This window comes from Vipera ursinii (assembly GCF_947247035.1).
Source record: "Vipera ursinii genome assembly, chromosome: 1".
NCBI lineage: Eukaryota > Metazoa > Chordata > Lepidosauria > Squamata > Viperidae > Vipera > Vipera ursinii.
This window is the reverse complement of record NC_139512.1, coordinates 348,099,744-348,124,374: the sequence shown is the minus strand read 5'-3', so window position 1 is coordinate 348,124,374 and position 24,631 is coordinate 348,099,744. Positions and strand designations below refer to the sequence as shown.

Genomic DNA, 24,631 nt, shown 5'->3' with positions numbered 1-24,631 from the left:
GAAAACGTCTTGTGGACAGATGAGACCAAGATAGAGCTTTTTGGTAAAGCACATCATTCTACTGTTTACTGAAAACGAAATGAGGCCTACAAAGAAAAGAACACAGTACCTACAGTGAAATATGGTGGAGGTTCAATGATGTTTTGGGGTTGTTTTGCTGCCTCTGGCACTGGGTGCCTTGAATGTGTACAAGGCATCATGAAATCTGAGGATTACTAAAGGATTTTGGGTCGCACTGTAGAGCCCAGTGTCAGAAAGCTGGGTTTGCGTCTGAGATCTTGGGTCTTCCAGCAGGACAATGATCCCAAACATACGTCAAAAAGCACCCAGAAATGGATTGCAAGAAAGCACTGGAGAGTTCTGAAGTGGCCAGCAATGAGTCCAGATCTGAATCCCATTGAACACCTGTGGAGAGATCTTAAAATTGCTGTTGGGAAAAGGCGCCCTTCCAATAAGAGAGACCTGGAGCAGTTTACAAAGGAAGAGTGGTCCAAAATTCCAGGTGAGAGGTGTAAGAAGCTTATTGATGGTTATAGGAAGTGACTGATTTCAGTTATTTTTTCCAAAGGGTGTGCAACCAAATATTAAGTTAAGGGTGCCAATAATTTTGTCCGGCCCATTTTTGGAGTTTTGTTTGACATTATGTCCAATTTGCTTTTTTTCCTCCCTTTTTTGTTGTGTTCCAATACACACAAAGGAAATAAACCTGTGTATAGCAAAACATGTGTTCCTGCAATACTTTTCTGTGAGAAATACTTGATTTTCTGGAAAAATTTCTGGGGTGCCAACAATTTCGGCCATGACTGTATATTAAGCTCCCTGACAACCAATTTGGCTGGCCCATGTGAATCTATTGCAAAGACCAGCTATCTTTGTATCCAAACATAAAAAGTTGGGGCCGGGGCCTTCGTGAGATAGTTTAATCTGTCTTTAAACTCCATGGAATAGGACTGGAAATGGGAAGGGGAAAAAAAAACCTACAGGTAGTCCTCGACTTATGACCACAATTGACCCCAGAATTTATGTTGTTAAGTGAGAAACTTGTTAAGTGAGCTTTGTCCCATTTTTTGACTTTTCTTGTCACATTTGTTAAGTGAATCACTGCGATTCTTAAATTAGTAACATGGTTGTTAAGCGAATCTGGCTTCCCTATTGACTTCGTTTGTCAGAAGATCACAAAAGGGGATCACGTGATCCTGGGACACTGCAACCGTCATAAACGACGTGAACCAGTTGTCAAGAGTCTGTAAATTGCATGACCATGGGGATGCTGCAGGAGTCACAAGTGTGAAGAATGGTCACAAGTCGCTTTTTTCAGTGCTGTTATAACTTTGAACGATTACTAAATGAACTGTTGTAAATCAAGGACTCCCTGTAAATCTTTTTTTTAAAAAAAAACAAACCTTGGAAGAATTGGTTTTTAGGGTCCTTTTACCAGGAGGATGGGCTCATGACATAGGGTGGGTTGCACCTTATAAGAACTAATAAAAATGTATTTTTGCCAAAGTAGCTTGAGGAGGGCTGAATCCTGCTGAGATTGCAGATCAAAACCCTAAAGCAGAGGCCCCCAACCTTTTGGGCACCAGGGACAAGTTCTGTGGATAGATGTTTTTCCACAGACCAGTTTCGTGTGCTGCCTGCGTCCCGCCGATGGGGGCTGTGCTTGTTTGCAATGCCCACTTTCTGGCATGCCACGGACCGGTGTCGGTCCACGGACCGGTGTCAGTAATCCCTGCCCTAAAGGGAAGATCTCAAAAGGCTCGCGCACCGTTAAAAGAAGTAAAAATGTTGCTGAAACGGAGCCTATTAAACTAGTCAGTGAAAAATCCAAAAGAACACAGGCTCGTAAATTCATGGCCTTTGCTGCTGACATGGGCGTATCCTCCGTGTGAGAAAATAAGGTGAGCTGAACTCTTGGCGCAAGAAGGCAAATACAATGCAGTCAATATACTTGAGGTCTGGTGGGATGACTCTTGAAATGCAGCCGTTGTAAAGAGCAGGATGAAAGGGCAGGATTAAATATTGTTATCAGTAGAAACACAGAATAGCCATTTATTTTGAATGAGGTTAAACGGTCAGGGTCAGATGAATAGCATCCTGGGCATTGAAGGAATATGTGCATTATCATTGAGAACTCTGTAGAATATGTTAAGGGCCAGATAACTGGAAGAGGACTACCTTTAAAGAGCAAAAAAAAGGGGGGGGGATATGGGGATGAGGACTGATGATGTTACCTTGTTTGGTAATGAAACGTCTGCACAAAAAATAACACTTAAGCTCACAGAGCCCACAGGGGACCAGTCAGTTTGATATCAGTACCTGAGAAGATTCTAAAGGAGATTTTGAATTATTGTTAAAAGAATATATAGGGCATCAGTGTGATTATGAGGAAGGAGCATGGATTTTTTTTCATGTCGAGGATGGAGAAATCCATATGATAGCATACTTCAGGTAACTGAATGGAAAAGTTCAAGAACTATCCTGTAGCATTTCAGTGTGTAGGACACAGAAATATCACAGGAAGACAAATTCCAGATAAACGTTGAGAATATTTTCCTTGTGGAAGAATGCCTTAACAGGGGGACCCAGTACCCAGAAAGATAGTAAGTCCCCTTTACTAAGAAGCGCTGAGACATAAATTGGGGGCAGCCATCCATAGATGCTTTCATTTGGATGAAGTAGGGATTGGAGTTTATTTACCTAAGTGACTCCTTACATTTTTCCTGTGATGATATCAGCTGCATAATGATCCTCTCATGCAAATAAACTGAGTTATGCAATAGTATAATTAGGCAAAGATGTAAATCACAGCAGAAACTTAAGTCAAGTGCTTGAGAAGTTTGTTGCATCAAGATCTGGTAAATTGATCTTACATTGTGTTTTAGGTTTGGGTCAGGGGTCAGCAACCTGAAACAGTGAAAGAGCCACTCGGAACTGGTTTCCTCACAAAAGGAAAAACTGGGAGCCGCAAAAAATGTGTGCGCATGTGCGTATATGCGCGCATGCGCAGAACAGGGTTTGACTGAAGAGTGGAGCCAAGGCGAGATATGCACCTACCCTGCATATTTGAACTGATTGGTTGAACTTTTTTAGTCCCACTTTTTTTTTGGACTGCACATGGCAGAGGACTGGGAGCCGCAGGAGACGGCTGAAAGAGCCGCATGTGGCTCTGGAGCTGCGGGTTGCAGACCTGTGGTTTGGGTGAACTATACATTTTGCTTTTTGAAAGAGTACATAAATATTTTTACTGGGTAATAAATTGATTTCCTGTCATAGGAAGCAGATTGAGAATTAAGGCTGTAGCTGAGCATTTTAATTAATCATGAGAGCCATAAGAGTATATGGTAATTATTGATGGTTGAGAATTTTAGAATATTTCTTATACATGGGGGTTAAAAGTTTTTAAAGTTATTTGACATCTTTGTATTAAAGATTATTTTATTTTATTAAAGCTTTCCAATGGTAACTACAGATGAAGAGGTTACACTGATTAGGATTTCTTGAACAGAAAGAGAATCATACAATTAAACAGGCTTGATAATTATACAAGAGGAAGGCTTAGGCTAATTAACATTAGGATATTTATACACTAGTATATATAAACAAACATAATTCATTACATCTTTTTCTTGTTAGAACATTCAGTGGAATGCTGTAAGCATATGTAAAATTCCCTTAAGGCTTCAAAATCAAGGTCAGGTGTACAGTATATGTTTAGAAATTTTGGAGGGAAATAAATGTTGATTAAATTTAATCTCTGCAAATCACCCCGCATGTTGATGAACAGCTCTCAGAAAATTCTGGTTATTCAACAATAACATAAGGATTTGAAGTCCAGGTCCTCCAGATATAATTGAATGGCAGTTTCCAGAAACCCAAGATATTGTAGTCATTGCTGAATATATTGAGAATTTGAAGTTCAACGATATTGGGAGATGGCCATGTCATACCATTTGTAGTATAGCAGCATAGAGGCAGTTGGATTAATTGAAACTTCTGAAATGTTAAATGTACGCAACATGATTTGCTGAAAATTAGGTAATGCTTGTACTTTTTGTTAAATATATTTTTATTCTTCTGATGAGCATTTCATTGCTCAGAATTATTTTATTTATTTATTTATTTATTTATAATTGAATTTCTATACCGCCCTTCTCCCGAAGGACTCAGGGCGGTGTACAGGGCAGTAAAAGCTTTACATACAAAAGTGAAAATGAAATTAAATTAATTAAGCCCTAACAATAAATAATTAAAAATACCCCAAACCCTTAAACCAGGCCAGCCTGTTCAAATAAATAGGTTTTCAGATCCCGGCGGAAAGAGCGAAGGTCGGGAGCCATTCGGAGGTCAACCGGTAATTGATTCCAAAGGGCTGGCGCGCCCACAGAGAATGCTCTTCCCCTGGGGGCCGCAAGCCGACACACTCTGGCCGACGGCACCCTGAGGAGGCCCTCTCTGTGGGAGTGTACAGGACGAAGGGAAGATGATGCCGGCAGCATAGTCCAGACCCATGCCATTTAGGGCTTTATAGGTAATCACCAGCACCTTGAATCTCACCCGGAGGCCAATGTAGCTCGCGGAGAAGAGGTGTTACATGGGAGTACCGGGAGACCCCCCATCACAACTCGCGCGGCCGCATTCTGCACCAGCTGAAGCCTCCGAGTGGTCCTCAAGGGCAGCCCCATGTACAGAGCATTGCAGTAGTCTATACAGCCATGTGAAATATTACAGGATTATTCTACGGTATGGGGTAGGCACTCAGGAAAGAACTGTTTAAACTTTTACTAATTTACAATATGCATTTAATTAGGCACAAGTTTTGAAAAACTATTAATACATTCTTAAAATTTTAGCACTAACAACAACATAGCTCCCAGGTGTCCTGAGTAAAATAATTCGTCTTTAATGAAGAAAGCTTGGAATAACCATGGATATTTTTTTTTAATTGGGGTACCTTGAGCTATATTTTATATATTTTTTCCTTTATTTTCCATTTTTGTTGTCTACATTGAAATGTTTAGGGATGATGTGTATGTAATTCCAAGAGTTCATTATCACAGAAGGAAAATTGTCTACTAAGAAATTAACTAGAGAGGAAATTCAGAGGTCATAAAATAGGTTTACTTCCCCAAATACTAACTGTTCTCCACTTCTCTGAAGGCTCAAATTACTGCCAAATGCCTAAGAAAGAAACAGTGTGACTTAATATTAGGCACAAAATTTATTCTAGGCAGGTGCTTTGTTTTGTCTTCAGATTTGGTATGGAATCCTATACTTTGTATTATAATCTTCAAATAGGTTTCATTCTTCTTCCCTCCCCCAACTTTGAATTACAAATTTGAGGGGGAACCCCCCCCCACCGCCACCCTGCTCTTGCTAGTAACCTCTACCATCCCTTTGGGTCTACCAGAAGAGACTTGTTTGGAGCAGGGAATAGTAATAATAAGTTGGAAGGGACCTTGGAGGTCATCTAGTCCAACCCCCTGCTCAGGCAGGAAACCCTATACCATTTCAGACAAACGGCTGTCCAGTCTCTTCTTAAAAACCTCCAGTGTTGGAGCATTTACCACTTCTGGAGGCAGGTTGTTCCACTGGTTAATTGTTCTAACTATCATCAGGAAGTTTCTCCTTAGTTCTAGGTTGCTTCTCTCCTTGACTAGTTTCCATCCGTTGCTTCTTGTCTTGTCTTCAGGTGCTTTGGAGAATAGCTTGACTCCCTCTTCTTTGTGGCAGCCCCTGAGATATTGGAACACTGCTGTCATGTCACCCCTCACCCTTCTCTTCATTAAACTACACATACCCAATTCCAGCAACCGTTCCCTGGGCTTTTCAACCTTTTCACAGATTTGTACTACTTTTAGGACATGACAATAAGTGCTTAGTACGTGTCAAAAACTTGATGATCAAAGATCATCAAAGATCTCGGCGTATTTGAAAGACCATTCGCAACAACGTTATATTACGGAGTGGAAAAAATGGATTGATTACATGCAGAATAAATATGGGACTAAAAAGTTTCATTTAGCATTTGAATAAGTATTGATGTGATATTTGTATTGCTTGTAGTCATCTTATAAGAGCTAAAGTGCGATAGACCTAATAGTTTATTGTTGTTAGCATATGGTTGTTTATGATTGTTTTTACTTTTATACCTTGTATTTAGCTCTGGGAAGTCCGGGATGGGGAGGGGGGAAAGGGAGGGTGGAGGGTGGGGTGGGGTAGGGTTGGGAAGGGGCTGGGTGGGTGGGAAGGGGTTGTTAAAGATAAAATGTATTGAAAAACTTTTCAATAAAAAAAACTTGATGACTAAAAAAAGGGGGGGAATTTTGGGTTTTACTGATTAGATTCATTTGTTGTTATAGAAATGGCTAGTTTTATAATACGATGGAAAAGTAAAAAGTTGAGGTTCAATGTTAATGCTTCCATCTACTGCAACAGAGGAAGTCTGTTCTTGTTCCCTTCTCCCCCTCACCTTTTTCACTTTTGTCCTCCCCACAGTGTCCTACTATTTGCTTTTGTATTTTTGTATTTTATTCTATAATCTAATAAAACGTTACAAACTGTAGAAAAAAAGGAAAAAAAGTACCAGTTTTAATTTCTTTGGTGGCTGTTTCTTTGCTGAATCACCTTCCCTTTGCACTGACAAATATATGATGAATTTATCCATGTTTATTAATATGTACCACTACCAGCTAGCTCAGGGGTCTTCAAACTTGGCACTTTTAAGACTTCTGGAGTTCAACTCCCAGAATTCCTCAGCCATCATGGCTGGATGAGGAATTCTGGGAGTTGAAGTCCACAGGTCTTAAAGTTGCTAAGTTTGTAGACCCCTGAGCTAGCTGGTCAGCCCTTCTTAGCTCTCTTTCCACAGTGTAGTAAGAATGCAACAAACCCCCCCCCCCCCCAGATCCCTTCCCTGTACCCTTAAAGACACAGGAATCAAGTGCAAAGCAAGAAAGGCTCACAAAATAAAGGCATAAACTTTTTTATTTCCTTTAAGCTGCCTCAGGCATGTCACAATGTTGCATTCTGCGACTGAAAAGCTCCTGCAATTGCAAAAAGCTCTAGCTTTAAAATTAAGCCGGTTTACCTTCAAAGAAAACTTTCTAAAAGCCACAGACGGCCTCAAGATAAGGGGGTAAAACTAATTACATTTGTTTAAAGGGATTAAACCTACGGAAGTCAACACTTTGGACTAAAATAGCCTAAAATACAGACTAAAATATTCCAATAACCAAAGCACACAGTGGAGCCTCTGAATTACAAAACGCTGTAAAAACTGTACAAAAATCCTTATGGTAGCCCAATCAAGCTGCCAGCTGATCCAGAACTAAATAAACCCACCTCCTTTCAGACATGCCAGCTTTTCATCTCATCAGCACTGATTGCATTCTCCTGGCTGGAGAAAACGAAGTAGGGGACCTTTTCTTCCAGCAACAGTTGCTGCTTCTTCTTCTCTGTCCCTGTTTCCTCCCTGCTGGCTGACCTCCCCTTCTCTTTCCCTGTTGCCTTTTTTCCCCCTTTCCCCTCCAAACCACCTCTTTTTATAGCCTCTCCTCCCCCCACCCCCCTTTTTCTTCAGGTCACCTCCAGCTCTGTGTTACTTCCGGAAGTGCCAGTCATCTGGAGCCCTGCCGGCTCCTGGGGCTTCTGCCAAACCCAGACAGTCCTTCAGCTGCCTCTCCCTCAGGCTTGGGTCGCTTCGGCTTATTCCCCTTCCCTGCTAAACTTGGCTGGCAGTTGCATACCACCTGCCACGTGGCAGAGTACCACAGGTAGTATGCGTACCACTGGTTGAAAAGCCCTGCATTAGAGAGAGTCATCTGGTGGGACCCAAGAAGAGGGCCTCTTCTGCTGTTGCACCCACCCTATGATTTTAGAAATCTCTGAAAGGCTTTGAGAGATATAGTAAAATTTTTAAGAGGTTGAATTGCAAACATCCCAGGAAAAGTGTAGTAGCTTAGACAAAGTCTACCTGTCATACTATAATAAGATATATTCCACTAGTTTAATAACATTTAAATAAGAATTACTCTACATGTGTAAACGATATTGTCCTAACCTTGCATTTGGGATTCTTATTTGATAGCTTTTCTAAAGTTACTGAAGTATCCTGGCATGAAAAGGGAAGGCAGACATTGCAAAGGTTGCTTGAACTGGCATTTTTTTATACTATATTTCTCCCAGGGACTGTTGTTCTTTCTTGAAACCAAACTGTGTAGGTATGCAGCATTAGACAGAATTGCTTATAGCCCTATCCATTTTATGCTGGAATGGGAAAAATAACCCTAGATAAATATATTAGGTGTTTACTTTTTGTGGGTGTTTTTGTAGTTTTCTGCTTGTTTTTAATGCTTAGACTTTCAAAGGCATCATTTAAACATTGTAAGAAACTATTTAATCTTACAGAAGCTCCATCTTGGGTTAAAAATTCAGTAAACATCATTTTCTTTTGACTTGAATACTTAAATGGAGATTTTTTTTAAGAAAATACTTTCTTGCTTCTTGCATTCTTCTTGCTTGAATATTACCCTGTACTAAACATTATGAATATTACCTCTGAGCCACTAAGAAAAGTGGATTGACTGAAGTATGAAATGTATGGTTGGTTATGGTAAAGTCTGTTGCCAATCGAAATGGTAGATAATAAAATTCTCCTGTGAAACAGTGTCCGTATGAAAGAGCCAGGTGTGTTAATTGAAGGACTTGAGTAGATTTTATTTATTTTTATTTATTTATTTTATTAGATTTATATACCGCCCTTTCCCGGAGAACTCAGGGCGGTTTACAGGGGTCCCCAGCCCCCCCCCCCGGTCCATGGCATGCCAGCAACTGGTCCGCACAAACAAAGTCCCATCCGTGGGATGCAGGCAGCACACAAAACCACGCACTCTCCAGTCCGTGGAAAAACCTTTCTCCAATAGAACCGGTTCCTGGTGCCCAAAAGGTTGGGACCTCTAGACCAGATTACAATTTGGAATCTTGTTTTTATATTATTCCTACTGGATCCATAAATGTAATAGTAGAAAACACTAAAGTACAGCATAATGAAAGTTAAAAGGTTTTGGCAAAGTTTTATTTAGTGTAAATTGTAATCATCCTCCTCCTCCTCCTAGCCATTGTCTATTCACACGTTCCGCATGTTTCCAACCAAGACAGTCCTGAGCTTCCTTTTGCCAATTGGGCCCGCAATATTTGTTGATGTTGTCACTCCATCTTGTTTTAGGTCTCTTTCATGGACGCTTTTATCAAGGGGGACCCATTCTATGACTGCCTTGGTCCACCTGCCATCAGTTCGTCTTGCTATGTGACCAGCCCATTTCCATTTCAACTCTTTTACTCTCTTCATGATATTGTATAGTTTTGTTTGTTCTCTAATCCATGGGCAGGTCTTTCTACCTTGTCTTGTGAGGCCGAGTGTGTATTTTTCCATTTGCGCTGCTCATATGTTTTGTATCGATTGTGGGCTTAAGTGTCCATGTTTCACCGGCATACGTTAGAGCAGGTAGCCCACACACTGATCAAAAACTTTTCATTTTCATTTATTCATGAAAATACATATGAAAGATTCTCCTGAATTGTTCATATGTATTTTCATAAATAAATGCATTTTTAAGCATAATAGATCATCTCCCAGGTTTTTTTTTCATAGTCACTTTAAAGAAATTACAGAACTGGGTTTTTCAAGTTCATAATGTTCTTGAATATAAATTAATATGAATATATATATATATAAAATATATAAATATGAATATAAATTAATGAAATATTTCAGTATTTTTGAATGTGATTTGTCAAACCTTTTTATTATCTGCTATTCTCCAATTGATGACTTTGCATGCTGAATGTACTAGAAATTTTTTTTTGCAGAATATTTAATGGTCCTAGTTCAGTAATCTTTGATTGGATAACTGTAGCATATCATTTTATATATTGCGGTGTCAGTGATACCATTGTTTTTAAATTTTTCTTAAATATTTTGAAAAAGGGAAGATGATTAAAGGAGAAGATTAGATCTATTCTGCATAATATGGGTTTAATAGGACAAACTACTGATCTAACAAATGACAAACATTGATGTTTTCTAATTTGTGTGGCGAATTTTTTATTTTTTTATTTTAATTCCATTTATATCCCGCCCTTCTCCGAAGACTCAGGGCGGCCATTAAGGCATTAGGGCTGCTTGTAAAATATGGGGAAGGCAGAACAAAGTTTGATTTAATTTATATTTAAATTTAAGTAAGAGTACAAGAAAATAAATAAAGCCAATGCAATTATTCTTTGTATAAAATAATATTTTTCTTCAGGCACATTAAAAATTACCGGCTTGTGGAAATTTGGGGAAAGTCTTTTTGAGGGATGGTGTTCTTTAACCTAAAATCATACGTAGCTCTTAAAATTTCTGCATATTTTATGCTGCGAACATCCTTTAAATGGAAAAACTGTATGTTACTGACACATTCTATGAAATACTATTGTTTTTCCTTTTGTTTTCTAGATGGAATGACTCTTCATTGTTGAATGCATCCTGCCTATTTGCTAGTGTTTACCTGTGGCACCGCCTTGTCTTTTGGGTTGAAGCCACTTTGTGGCAGACTGAATAGTGTATCACAGAATTTCAAAGGAGTTTGACGCAGAGGAGACAGCTGGATCGCATTAGTCCGACATCACAGCCACAATGGTGCTGTCACAGAGGCAACGAGATGAGCTGTGAGTACTAGAGAGCATCAAATGTTAATGTTGACTTTGTCTTCAATCAGCTGCTGCCAGTGGTCATGTTTTATCTTGTTGAATTATCTCCGCTAACCACAAAGCAACAATTGCTAAAGAAAAGATGGTGGCGATTCATAAGGAACAATGCACATCAGACTGCTTCCAAATTCTAATATCTGGTTTCATATGGGGAAGTGGTTAGACATAGGATGGCAAGAGAGGGGGAGCAGTTTTAAAGCAGTCTTAGAATTTAGAATAGAATAGACCTGGAAGGGACCTTGGAGGTCTTCTAGTCCGGCCCCCTGCTCAAGCAGGTGAACCTATACCATTTCAGACAATCTTCTCAAACCTGGACTCTAGATGTGTAAATTGCAGCTTCCAGAATTCTTAATAAAGATCATGCTGCTTACACCTCAAGAATTCTGGGAATTCATGCACATAAAGTTGGAAGATGTCAAGCTGCCCAATGCTTCCATCTGGAAGCTTGAGGAAATTTGAACCATATTAAGCTTTGCTGGGGTTGTTCATAATAAATGTGAGATAAACACACATTTGGCAAATTACTGTAAGGAATTTATATAATTTGCCAGGGTGCCCAGTTATGAGCATATAGCCTAGTTTATACGCATTCATGCTTAGCTCTTTTTTAACCATGGTTTATTGAACATAATTGGCTGGATACAGAACATGTTCACCCAGAAATAAACTGAGTTAGTGTACTATACTTCAATTACAGAAAAGGACTGGAGCAAAACTTGAGCAAAATAAAGAAATTACTTGAAGACATAAAGCAGGGGTCTTCAAACTTGACCCTTTTATGACTTGTGTTCAGCTCCCAGAATTCCTCAGCCAGCATGCCTTGTAAGCTGAGTCTTGCATTACCTATTGACAGAAGAAAATTATGTTGACTAAGTGAGGCATCTTCTATGCTAGAAGTAGTATTAGAGAATTTTCTTCTGAAAACCTGAGAATTGCAGGGCTCCTGAGTAGGTGTGCATTTTAGTAATGTAGTCTTTCACTTTGCTAAACTCTTGTTCTGAATGGTGTTGCGTGCCTACTGTGTTAATATTTGTCACTGCCGTGCTCACCTGCAGACTTGATTCTTTTATTGTAAGCCATCTCTCTTGAGCTTGATTATGGGTAGAAAGGTGGAGTGCCTGTTTTTTTAAAAATAAAGAATGGAGAACATTGTGGCTACATCACTTCTGTACTTCAGAAGCATTAGTCTAAAGCAGGGGTGTCAAACTGATGGCCCGCGGGCCAGATGCGTCACACCAAAACCGTGCCCACCCCATTGCCGGCAATGGGGAAAAAGTCACGATATATAGCGACATGTCACGTGACGTGAGTTTGACACCCCCGGTCTAAAGCCATGTAGCATGAATTTATTCAGGCTCCTCTTTCTTTTCCTCATCCACTGCACCTCAACTGGGCACATGGATGAGGTTGATCATGTAATGGGAACAGGATCAGAAACTCAGCCTTCCCCTATTTTATGTCTTCAGGATGTCTTATGTCTTCAAGGTGCATTGGGCTTCCACCACCAAGCTGCCTCTGCGCCCGAAGAATTGATGTCAACTATTGCATAGTATTGCAGTGCCACCTCAGGGGCATTACAGTGTCACATTTAATTCATCACATTACACCAACATTATCTTAATCATCCTTTTGATGAATAGCTCACAAAATTTCTAAAAGTATTTTTAACATGAGTCCTTAGGGAGAAGGGCGGCATATAAATTTAATAAATCCTAATAAATCCTAAATGTTTGAGAATGGATAGCTCTGTTTAACATAGTACCTATGTGTTGGCTTCTTCTATCTTAATATGGTCCAGATATGTAGGACTATAACTATTATAATGCTCAATCAGCTTGACCTTTAGCCAACACATCGGGCGAAGGTAAGGATTATAACTAAAAATGGTGTTACATGCTGTTCATACTGTCACATAATTCTATACTTGAAGTGGCTTACAAAAAGGGAAACTTACTTTGTTTGCTGCCAAGAGGACAACAAAGGGGGTGCCAGGGGGAATGATTTAATGGAAAGACTTTCTGAATTGGGACAGTACTATTGAGAAGGCATTGGACAGTCCTCCAGCTTAATAAATATGGCAGAACATGCTCAGATGACATTCTGCTGACTTCCAAAATTGGCATGCTGCCTATAAAAGGTCTGACTCCTATAGACTGAATTCACTGGTGTTTCAGAGGCAGAGAACATCTTCAGGTAATATTAATAGATGTGTTGGAGGGTGTTTTGAACGTTATCTTGGAAGACCTTGGGCCCTGTTTAAAGTTTAGTAGATTATTGTTGGCATCTTAAATTGAACATGGAGAGTTAATCTGGTTGTTCTAAGATGGCAGATTCAGTAGGCATGTATGTTTGAGGGAGAGCTTTCCAGCAAGTTCTGGATTCACCAAGGCAGTTTTATCAATAAGGATGTTATTTCTTGGCAAAAATATTGCAGTATACAATGAAGAAAACCGTTCTGCTAGCTAGCTTGATGACTCAGCCTTCCACCCTTCCGAGGTCGGTAAAATCAGGACCCAGATTGTTGGGGGCAAGATGCTGACATTGTAAATGGATCAGAGGGTGCTGTAAAGCATTATGGAGTGATATATACGTGCTATTGCTATTGATGGTCCCTCAGTAGTAATCAAAGGGTTAGTTGTTGGTCAGTTAACTGCTGATCAGGTTGCTGTCTTGGTTCAGTAAACCAAGTAATGCTATGCCCTTTTTCATTTTGGTCACCGCCTGCCTGCAATCATAGCCCTTTTTGAGAATCAGTGTCTCTTGCCCTTATGACTGCAGTCTTCTTGTACCAGCTTTTACCAGCAGATCGTTTGGAATAGAACCTTCTTCTTTAGACTGTAGAACAGACATGTCAAACCCGCGAAGCCATCCTGGAAACAATGAGGGAACGGCACCCACTTCCTTGGCCCTGGCCCAGAGACCCTCAGATCTGTCCCACTCCTGCCCAGGCCCCCATAGGCACCCTTGATGCGAACGATGTAGAGCTGGCCATGCCCACCCAGTAGGCCATACGCACTCTAGCCACGCCCACCCAGTAGGCCACGCCCACCCTGGCCATACCCACCCGGCCCTTTGAGGGCAACCGCAATGCTGATGCGGCCCTCAATGAAATTGAGTTTGACACCCCTGCTATAGAATAACAATGCACACCGCAAATAGATGATTGGTTGGAATAATAGTTGCATTTATTTTATGCTTCCTAGAGTGGGAGGAGCCCAGAAGGGGCCAAAATTGCATTTATATTACCTTGATTTTTTAAAAGTCTGTTTAACCAAAATCTGATTAATATAAAACTGCCGTGTGACTTTTTCTGGGCAGGAAAATCATAAAGTAATCTAATTGCCAAGAATTAGCAGCTTTTAGAATCATGATGCTACAATTGTATATCAGGATCTGTCGATAGTGCATAGATAATCCTAGTGCATATGGATGGAAAAGTTCTCTTTGCAAAAAGCTTAGATAGGGCTTCAGAATCAGGACCAGCACTACATTGATCCTGGATATAAACAGATCTCTTAGGTCAGGAGTCCCCAACCCCCACTCCATGGACCAGTACCAGGCCACGGCATGCCAGGAACCGGTCCGTACAAACAAGCAAACCCCCCATCAGTGGAATGCAGGCAGCACGCAAAACCACAGACCCTGTGGTCTGTGGAAAAATCTCTCCGCGGAACCGGTCACTGGTGCCCAAAAGGTTGAGGACTTCTGTCTTAGGTCTGATGTTGCAAGTGTCAACTCTACAATGATTCTGGCCACAGCCATTTTGCTCGTTCTCAATTGCCACAAGAATGGGAGGGGGTGCAGTGGATTTCTAAACATTTTACTGTCCTGTGGGAGCCAAGGTCATTTCTGCCAGTTAGTGGGGGGCGTGGGCATTTAGCCCGCCAAACTATTCTATTGGGGAATGTCATAGTAGTGGGGAAGGAAGTTCACCTTTGTAATATAGTTTCTCTCTGAAGGGATCTTCAGACTTGGTTTCACTTTTGACCATGCCGATACTATGTAACCAAGAAACATGTTCTTTGAGGAATTTTCACGCCTGGGGAGTTCTGATTGGTTTGGTCTTGTTTATCGGAACTTTGACCACATGATCTTTGCAGCTGGAATAAGACAAAATTGCAAAATAGATATTTCAGATCAGCTCTGGCTTTATATCAGTTAGTTGTGCTGTAAGAAAATGATGTAAGAGATTACTTAGATGGGGAGGGCCCTAAAACTAATCTCACTTATCAAGAAAAAGTACAGTGCCAGAGCAGCTGTTTGGGAATACTTGGATTGCATCTTGCTTGCCTCTGTGTCTCATTAATAAGCTACTTGAATTGGAAGCCTTGCCCTCTACAGATAGTCCTCAACTTAACAAAAGTTTGTTTAGTGACCACTCAAAGTTACAACAGCACTGAATAGGTTTAGGTTTAGGTTTAGGTTTTATTTAATTTATATACCGCCCTTCTCCCTGGGGACTCAGGGCGGTTCACAGGGCATATATAATTACGATACAAAAGTTAAAATAAGATTAAACCAATGCCCAAATAAAAACAATAATACAATAATAAAAACAACTATTTTAAAAACCCATATTCCCCCATCAGGCCAGACCAGCTAATTCGAATAAATGGGTCTTCAGGCCGCGACGGAAGGTTCGGAGGTCTGATGTCATCCGGAGCTCCACCGGCAGTTGATTCCAAAGTGCCGGAGCGCCCACAGAGAAGGCCCTCCCCCTGGGGGCCACCAGTCGGCATTCTCTGACCGGAGGCACCCTGAGGAGGCCCTCTCTGTGGGAACGCACAGGGCGGAGGGGAGTTGACGCCGGCAGCAGGTGGTCCCTGAGGTAACCCGGACCCATGCCATGTAAGGACTTGAAGATCATAACCAAGACCTTGAACCTCACCCGGAAGACAACTGGTAGCCAATGCAGCTCGCGGAGCAAAGGTGTAACATGGGAGTACCGGGAAACTCCCAAGAATGACTTATGACTGTTTTTCACACTGACCACCATTATATACTGTATATGACAGTGTCACAGTGTCCCAGAGCCACGTGATCACCTTTTGCAATCTTCTGACAAGCAAAAGTCAACGGGGAAGCCAGATTCACCTAACAACTGCATTACTAAGTTAACAACTACAGTGATTCACTTCACAACTGTGGCAAGGAGGGTCATAAAATGAGGCACAATTCGCTTAGCAGCAGATATTTGGGGTCCATTATCTTCGTACGTCGAGGGTTACCTGTGTACCATCATTCTTTTAAAACCCGATTTAAGTTTTTGTTGAGCGATTTTCATCCAGTCCATATTTAATTGCAGAATTAATTCAGGATTTCCATTTGCCCCTGTGGGATTTTTTTTTAAAAGAAGATGTGTAGCTGGATGTTATGGATGTATGCAATCTTAACTCCTGGTGCTCTGCCACCCCCCTTATAATTACTGACTTGTAGATTTTTTAAAAAATTATTACATTTTTTAATGCGACCCATCTCCACTAAAAGGTTAAAATGACTAGGAAGTCTACAATTCCTCCCTCCACAGAATTGAAATTAGACATGTATCTAACACTCCTAACTCTGCCAAGCAGTCTAGGATGACAGAAGAAACAGTTATGTCGGAAACCCCTGGCAAGTTCAGTCAAAGACTTTGATTTCCTTGCTTCTCTGGCAAAATAATTGCTGTTACTACTAATAAATACACTGTAAGGTAAGTTTTATGTTGTACAGAGTATGGCAGATGTACACACAGATCGTAATGAGTCGTGATTTCCATTTCAAAACAAAAGGAGACCAGTTTTTTCTCCATGTTCCTTCTGGCAGAACCAGTATAGGAGGTAACATAGGTTGGGGAGTATTCAAAATTCCTGTGATGTTAATCTCTGAACAAACTCTCTCTGTTTAGAAATCGAGCGATAGCAGATTATCTTCGTTCTAACGGCTATGAAGAGGCATACTCTGTTTTTAAAAAGGAGGCAGAGCTTGATGTGGTGAGTAAATTTCACATATTCCAGTTTGGGGATGATTCTCTTACCAGTGGTCCCATAGTGTCAGCAGTCCCCTTAGTACAGTATAATGTCCGATAGTATAATTCTTAGCATTAATGATGAATTTAACCAGATTTTGAAAGTTATAGCTGATGTTGATAGATTCTGGGCAGGCTTTGTTGAAATAATATTCCTCATCTTGAGGCAGAATAGATAAGGGCATTTAAAATATGTGTATAATGATAGATAAGGGCATTTAAAATACGTGTTATAGCAGTTTTCATTTATTTAAATAACCAAACGAATTGGAAGAATAATGTGAAAACTGTTGTTGTTGTTGTTAGTTGCGAAGTCGTGTCCGACCCATCGCGACCCTATGGACAATGTTCCTCCAGGCCTTCCTGTCCTCTACCATTTTCTGGAGTCCATTTAAGCTCACGCCTACTGCTTCAGTGAAAACTGTACTATAAGATAAAAAAATAAACAATTAAACCAACTAGACGAGAGTTATAGAATGGGAAAGATTAACATGACCAAATAAGTGTTTTTAGACAGTGTCTAAAATAGGAATGATCAAGGATGTTTGTACTATTGTAAAATGGAACTTCCATATTGAAACGTTCTCATATCCCTTTGTTTCAGATACTAGACAAAAAAGCAAGGAAAAATGTTTAGCTACTTCCAGTGTAATATAACTGGCTACCTTTGGTTTTAGTCTAGTTCAACACTTTTCCCCCCAATCAACTTTACTGCAAAATCTCATAATATTGGAGCTGTATCATTACAGAGGATAAGGTATAGATTTATCTGGGACATTTCAATACAATTCCCAGTATTCTTTAAAACTTTTATTTTATTGCTGTTTCCAGGAGAAAACAGCAAAGCTCGTTTGTCAGCGCTCTATATCTTCATTTGCTTTTTAATGAAAAGATTGTAAGTAGTTATTGAAATGTGAATTTCTTCACCAGTTGTCCAGTTTTTCTTTAAAATGCAAAACAATACTAACTAAGCTGTCCGTTAATTTCTGTACTTAATGGGTGATCATTTAAAAAAATCTTTTTCTGTTTTCCACTACTTTACATTAGAAAGAAATTTATAATCCAGCCCACATCTTCACAGGACTTCATTCAATATGGATGTTGTTGTTGTTAGCTGCGAAGTTGTGTCTGACCCATCGCAACCCTATGGACAATGTTCCTCCAGGCCTTCCTGTCCTCTACCATCTTCTGGAGTCCATTTAAGCTCACGCCTACTGCTTCAGTGACTCCATCCAGCCATCTCATTCTCTGTCGTCCCCTTCTTCTCTTGCCCTCAACCTTTCCCAGCATTAGGCTCTTCTCCAGTGAGTCCTTCCTTCTCATTAGGTGGCCAAAGTATTTGAGTCTTAGCTTCAGGATCTGGCCTTCTAAAGAGCAGTCAGGGTTGATCTCGTCTAGGACTGACCGGTTTGATCGCCTTGCAGTCCAAGGGACTCGCAGGAGTCTTCTCCAGCACCATAGTTCAAAAGCCTCAATTCTTTGGTGCTCAGCCTTTTTTATGGTCCAACTTTCACAGCCATACATTGCAACTGGGAAGACCATACGCACTTTTGTTGGCAGGGTGATGTCTCTGCTTTTTAGTGTGCTGTCTAGATTTGCCATCGCTTTCCTCCCCAGGAGCAAGCGTCTTTTAATTTCTTGGCTGCAGTCGCCATCTGTGGTGATCTTGGAGCCCAGGAAAATAAAATCTGTCACTACCTCCATTTCTTCCCCATCTATTTGCCAGGAATTGCGAGGGCTGGATGTCATGATCTTGGTTTTCTTAATGTTAAGTTTCAAAGAAAAGGTAGCTATATAAATAAAGAAATGATAAACAACTTCAGGTTTTCTTTTTATTTAATCTTTTTTATTCTTTTAAACTTCATCCTTTATGTTTTCACATTATATTACATTCTGTGAAATATATCGTTTTCTAATGCAAGTTTATCTTAATGTTTGTGTTTAATATTGTATACTAATATATACTTTTTAGAAGGTACCTATTTTTCTATAAATGTACCTCATTGATTGAGTTTCTGTAATGAAATACTATAGGTTTTTAAAAAGCCTAAGCAGTGTAGAATGCAGTCCTTATAAGTTAACCTTTTTTTGATATTAAGACATTCCATTCACCTTCCAGTATGATCCGGAAATATCCCAGATCTTTGGACAACTCCAGACTACATGCAGTTTAAATACACGTTAATCTCAGACTGTGAAAACATCAAATTTCATCTTCCTTACCAAAAGACCCACTTGAGGCTCCAATTTCATTTCCCTAAATCTCATCCAAATAAAGTCCTATTGTAATCTCGTTCACGTAATTGAAAACAGTCCTTGATGAGAGGAGTGCTGCCTTATCCATCAATCTCATTAAATATTTTTCCCCAGAAGGTAAAAAGGAGAATCCGAATATACTAAATATTTATATTATTCAGCCACGAGGGAGACGTTCTCTCCTTATGAGAAAATAACAAGAAAAGCTAGAGGAGTGTGAATTTGGTAAAGAATGAATGAATGAATTTAAAATATTTTTTAAAAAACAAGCAATGGCTGCTATCCTTAAAGGAAAATAAAATAAGCATTTCTATCTCATAATAATGACATTTATTTATTTATTTATTTATTTATTTATTTATTTATTTATTTATTTATTTATTTATTATATTTTTATACCGCCCTTCTCCCGAAGGACTCAGGGCGGTGTACAGGGCAATAAATATAAAAACAGAATACAAAAGTTAAAAAACGATTAAATATAATGCCCAAGTTTAAAACAGTAATTAAAAACATATTAAAACCCCAACTCTAACCCATCAAACCAGGTCAGATTGCTCAAATAAATACGTTTTTAGATCGCGCCGGAAGGAGCGAAGGTCGGGGGTTGGTTAGATATTTTTTGCTAACTGTACTTTCTACATTTCATTTTTCATTTGACCTTGCCTTTTATTGCTTTCTTCCTTCTCTCCCTTCCCTAATGATCTTGCACATCTAATTCCCAGGAAAATGCTCCATGCATCTGATAATATGGATCAAGATTTAAGAAAGTTTATTGCTAATAAATAATTTGTTAGCGTTGTTAAAATACCATAACAGCTCCTGTTTGCTTACCCCGACAGAAATACGCATTCATAGCTATGGATTAGGCATATTTTATATAATCTGCCTGTAGGCTTAACTAACCTGTTATTCATCAGGTTTATCGACTGAAGCTTCTTAGCTACAGTCTTAAGGCACACTGGCCACCGTTTTATTTTTCTGCAGTGTGGATCAGAATAAGACTTGCTGCCACAAAATGTGTTGATTTCCATCTAGATAATGTTCCAGGCAGTCTGCCACTGAGAGTATCTGGGAAAAAATCTGGAGAACTATTTAGAGTTTTTCAGGGAGGCTTCTGATTGCCTGCTGCAGGAAAAAATGGCAGAGTTGGGTGGATCTTATGTTTGCATGACAGATCAGCACAATATAGGTTCATACGATGACAGTGATAATTACAACAATGATTTTTCAAGTTATATACTTCTGAATCCCCATAACTCCTGGCGGGTGATAAGTGAATCATTCACAATAAACCAGCAAACCTGGTATCGACTGACGTTTCACTTTGTTACAAGCATAATACCTCACGTTGTACCACTTTTATTTTATGCAGAGTTTCCAACCTGCTATAATAGGTTTGTAGTGATTCTTCATTAAGTTCCACATTTTTATGAAACCAGAAGTCCTTCCTCTTCTTGAAAAAGAAAAACCAAGCCTTTGGGGTGGGTGGGGGAAATGCTCTTAAAAAGTTTTGATTTGTTTACTAACCTTGATGTTTTTTTCAGAATGAAGAATTAGATAAGAAATATGCTGGGCTCTTGGAAAAAAAATGGACATCAGTTATAAGATTACAAAAGAAAGTAAGTAGAAACATGTGTTACTGGCAAAAAAAATGCTGTGCCGAGATTTTTAAGCAGCATCTGATATATATATACACTTGCTTAGTCCCAGACACAGGACAAATCTTATTTCCTGTTTCAGCCTAGCCCAAGGCCATCCACTGCCTGTATATATTATATACTTTTTAATTACTGGTTTCTTCATCTTAATATTTAGTTTGGTCTGGTGGTTAAGATACCAGGCTAGAAAGCAGGAGAATGAATGTGAATTCTAGTCTTGCCTTAGCCATGAAAACCAGCTGGGTGATTTGGGCCAGTCCCCCTCTTTTCAGCCCAGCCCACCTCAGAGGGTTGTTGGTGGGGAAAAGAAGAGAAAGAAGGCGTATTAACGTTTTATTTTAAAAAAAACATAACAAAGACAGCATTTACTTTTTTTTATAAATGTATAAATCCTGTAGAATGAGATAATTTGACATTTGTTGAGGAGAGCTCTTCAAAAAGTAATATTAACTTAGTTTTCCCCCCTCCCCCCAAAAAACCTTAGTATAAAAACATATATTAATTCATTGTTTCAATATTGAAGCAATTCAGGTGTTCAATGATTATGCAATTAATTCTGATGCACTATCCAAATACTTCATTATTCCAGTATTTTGTAATTATATGATGGATAAGACCATCTTTGGACTGCAGTAAACGAAACGGATTTTTAAGACACTGAGTGTCTTATAAATTTAAATGGATGCATATTCTGAAAGAAGACATTTAGTCTTTTTTCTTTTGGTCTAATACGCTGATTAGCACCATGGTTCCAATACAGTGGTACTAAATATCTTTTCCATGGCTTTTAATTTAAAAGCACTGTGAAAATACTTTCTTCTGAGTAGTGTGCAATGATTCCAGGATTAAGTGCAACCAAGGGGATACATGAAGGATATGATTTTTTCTTTTTATAAAATGTAGGTGTTCGTGTGTGTGTGTGTGTGTGTGTGTGCGTGTATTTGTACATGCGTCTGTACAACCCCCTCACACATATTTGTTGAACAAATTGAAAGCGATAATAGGAATTTACAAAAAAAAATGGAATTTCTCTGGATTTGCCTAGCTTTCAAATGTATTGATGTTCCAAAATTTAAACAAACTAGCCTGGAGAATTTGAAGGAAAAAAAACTGGCAATTAAAGACGGCATAACAAATGGAATTATCCAGTAATATTTTAAGACAAAATGGTAAATTTTTATTACTCAGATAAAGATGATTTATTTTGCCTTAGTATTAATTTAAAAAGAGGACTGAATTGATTCAAAGTAACCAGGCAGATGTCGAATTTTGTTGAGTTTCTTTTAGAAAGCTATGTTACATAACTTCATGACTGCACATAACAGACTTTCCCCAACCAACACTTTCTAGACAGGGTGTACTATTAATCCTCTATCCCTCTTGTGATGTTTGCAAATTAGGTAGTTTGTAATCCACTATATTTCAAGTTGAGGAAGTTTGGTATTCAGTATATATTTGGAGATCACTGTTCTATAATTATTCTCTGAGAGCTTTTAGTATATTTGTATGAACATATGTACTTAGAGGGCCTCTCTACCTCTCTGATCAAAACTAGCTCTGGCTGGCTTATATGCCCTGTTTACGTAAATAAAAAATTAAGAAGTACAATGTGTAAATAAAATAAAAATGGGCAAAAAAAAGAATATCAGAAAAAATAAATAAAGCCTGGCATTCGTTAATTTCCACACACTATTCTCATTCCTAAACCTGTTTAAAAAGGATCAGGGTTTGAGGGTAATTTAAAAAAAACAACAACAACAACAACAGCATGTCCTTTGTTAGCTCTTTTTCTTTTGATTCTCTCGAAATGTAGGTTATGGAATTAGAATCCAAATTAAATGAAGCTAAAGAAGAATTTACATCAGGTGGGCCTCTTGGTCAGAAGCGAGATCCTAAAGAATGGATTCCCCGTCCTCCAGAAAAGTACGCATTAAGTGGGCACAGAAGTCCAGTCACAAGAGTAATTTTCCATCCAGTTTTCAGTGTTATGGTCTCTGCTTCAGAGGATGCTACAATAAAGGTAGGACCTTCATAACCTATGCACTCTACTGTTACTTTGGGTCTAAATGTCTGGTACAAATGGCTGAACAATGACTAAAGGTCCTTTGATACTTATTGTTGGTCACACAGCCAGCTGTTTAGCCTTGATTTAGCATTTTTATCCACCGTTTGAGTCTTTTCCAAAGACATAGTATATGGGTATTGTTTGATGGTTCCCAAGGTGGTGTTGCAGGACGTAAGCTGTAAGGCTGCCTTTTGCAATTGACTGATGGTGATTTTGTCAGTGGCGATGGTGTTCAGGTGGTGCTCCAGATGGTTGCACCCAAGGCCCTGTTACAATTGATACCACATTTGTTTTTCTATCTTTTCCCAAAGTAATTCTATTTCTATTTGCAGGTGTTCGTATTTTGTGACTTTTTCCAGTTGTTTTTTTTCCTCCTCTGGAAAAAATGCAAGTCATCAAAAGATGGGCCTTTTTTATTGTTCCAAAGGTTTTTAGCATCTGACTGAAATGACATCATGTTTGGTTGTAACAGGCAGGGGATGGGAACTAGTTTATATGAACACTTATCTAATCTTGAATTGATTATGCCTGATTCTCAATCTAGAGTTGTAAAGAATTTTGAAAGTGATGGGAGAAAAGCAATAAGAAAAGGGAGGATTTTTTAAAAAATGCATTACCTCTGCCACTGTTTACATTTCTACTACTATTTATTATTTCTTCTTTCTAGAATAGAAGAAGGCCATGGAGAAGACTAACTTTACCCCTATCTTATTATGCTAATTTTAATTAGGTAAAAATAATGAAGATTATTGGATTAAAACCCCTCTCATCCTATGTGTCTCTTTTGTAGTCTTGAGTGAGGAAGCCAAGATGCAGGCTGGCCGTCTTGATGAGAATTGGGGCTTTTAAAAAATTATTTTTAGAACAAATCTGCTTAGAATTTTGTCTCTTGTCAAGGAAGTGATTGGCCCCAGTACAGGTAATCCTCGACTTATGACCACAATTGAGGCCAAAACCTCTGTTGCTAAGCAAGACAATTATTAAGTGAATTTTGCCCCATGTTATGACCTTTCTTGCCTTTCTTGTTCAGTGAATCTTTGCAGTTCTTAAGTTAGTAACACAATTGTAAAGTGAATCTGACTTCCCCATTGACTTTGCTTGTCAGAAGGTCGCCAAAGTTGATCACTTGATCCCGGGACAATTCAATGGTCATAAATATGAACTAGTGCCAAGCATCCGAATTTTGATCACCTGACCACGGGGATGCTGCAACAGTTGTGTGAAAAACTGTCATAAGTCACTTTTTTTCAGTGCCGTTGTAACTTCAAATGGTCACTAAAATGAACTGTTGTTAAGTTGAGGAATACTCTGGAATTCCTTCCCCTGCTGCTTCTCTTCTGGATTTTTGGAGAAGATTTTAAGACCTGATTGTTGCCCCCCCCCCCCCCCCCCGGCCCGTCAGGCTCAGGAAAAAGGCAGGCTGTGATTGAATATTTGAATCTAGCAGATGTATACTTTGTACATTTTTCTTGTTCGTATAATTATGATATTGGGTTTGTTTATTTTATGGGTGGATTTTTTTTCTTTTACGGGTGGTGGGGAAAAGATGTTTCTGATTGTCAGTTGCTTACAGTCTTCCGGAACGAATGGCATACAAATAAATAAAAAGGCTGAGATGCTTTGTGTGTGCCTTTAGAGCAGACATGTCAAACACAAGGCCTGGGGGCCAGATCCGGCCTGCGAAGTGGTTTCATGCGGCCCGCGAAGCCATCCTGGAAACTGAGGGAACGGCCCCCACTGCCTTGGCCCTGGCCCAGAGACCCTCCTTCTGCCAGAGACCCCCAGATCTGTCCCACTCCTGCCCAGGCCCCCATAGGCCCCCTTGATGCGAACGATGTAGAGCTGGCCACGCCCACCCAGAAGGCCATACACACTCTAGCCACGCCCACC

At 39.5% G+C, this 24,631-nt stretch overlaps 1 protein-coding gene across 3 annotated transcripts in view; it reads left to right on the top strand.

The window, feature by feature from the left end:
• PAFAH1B1 (platelet activating factor acetylhydrolase 1b regulatory subunit 1) overlaps positions 1 to 24,631 on the top strand; it is an 84,259-nt gene that overhangs the window by 22,502 nt on the left and 37,126 nt on the right. For all 3 annotated transcript variants that reach the window (XM_083379817.1, XM_083379818.1, XM_083379819.1), the window contains exons 2-5: positions 10,499 to 10,710; positions 16,640 to 16,724; positions 20,563 to 20,637; positions 22,490 to 22,696. In XM_083379817.1, coding sequence (XP_083235943.1) covers positions 10,679 to 10,710; positions 16,640 to 16,724; positions 20,563 to 20,637; positions 22,490 to 22,696 — 399 coding nt within the window. In that variant the 5' untranslated portion in view covers positions 10,499 to 10,678. The remainder of the gene's footprint in view (positions 1 to 10,498; positions 10,711 to 16,639; positions 16,725 to 20,562; positions 20,638 to 22,489; positions 22,697 to 24,631) is intronic.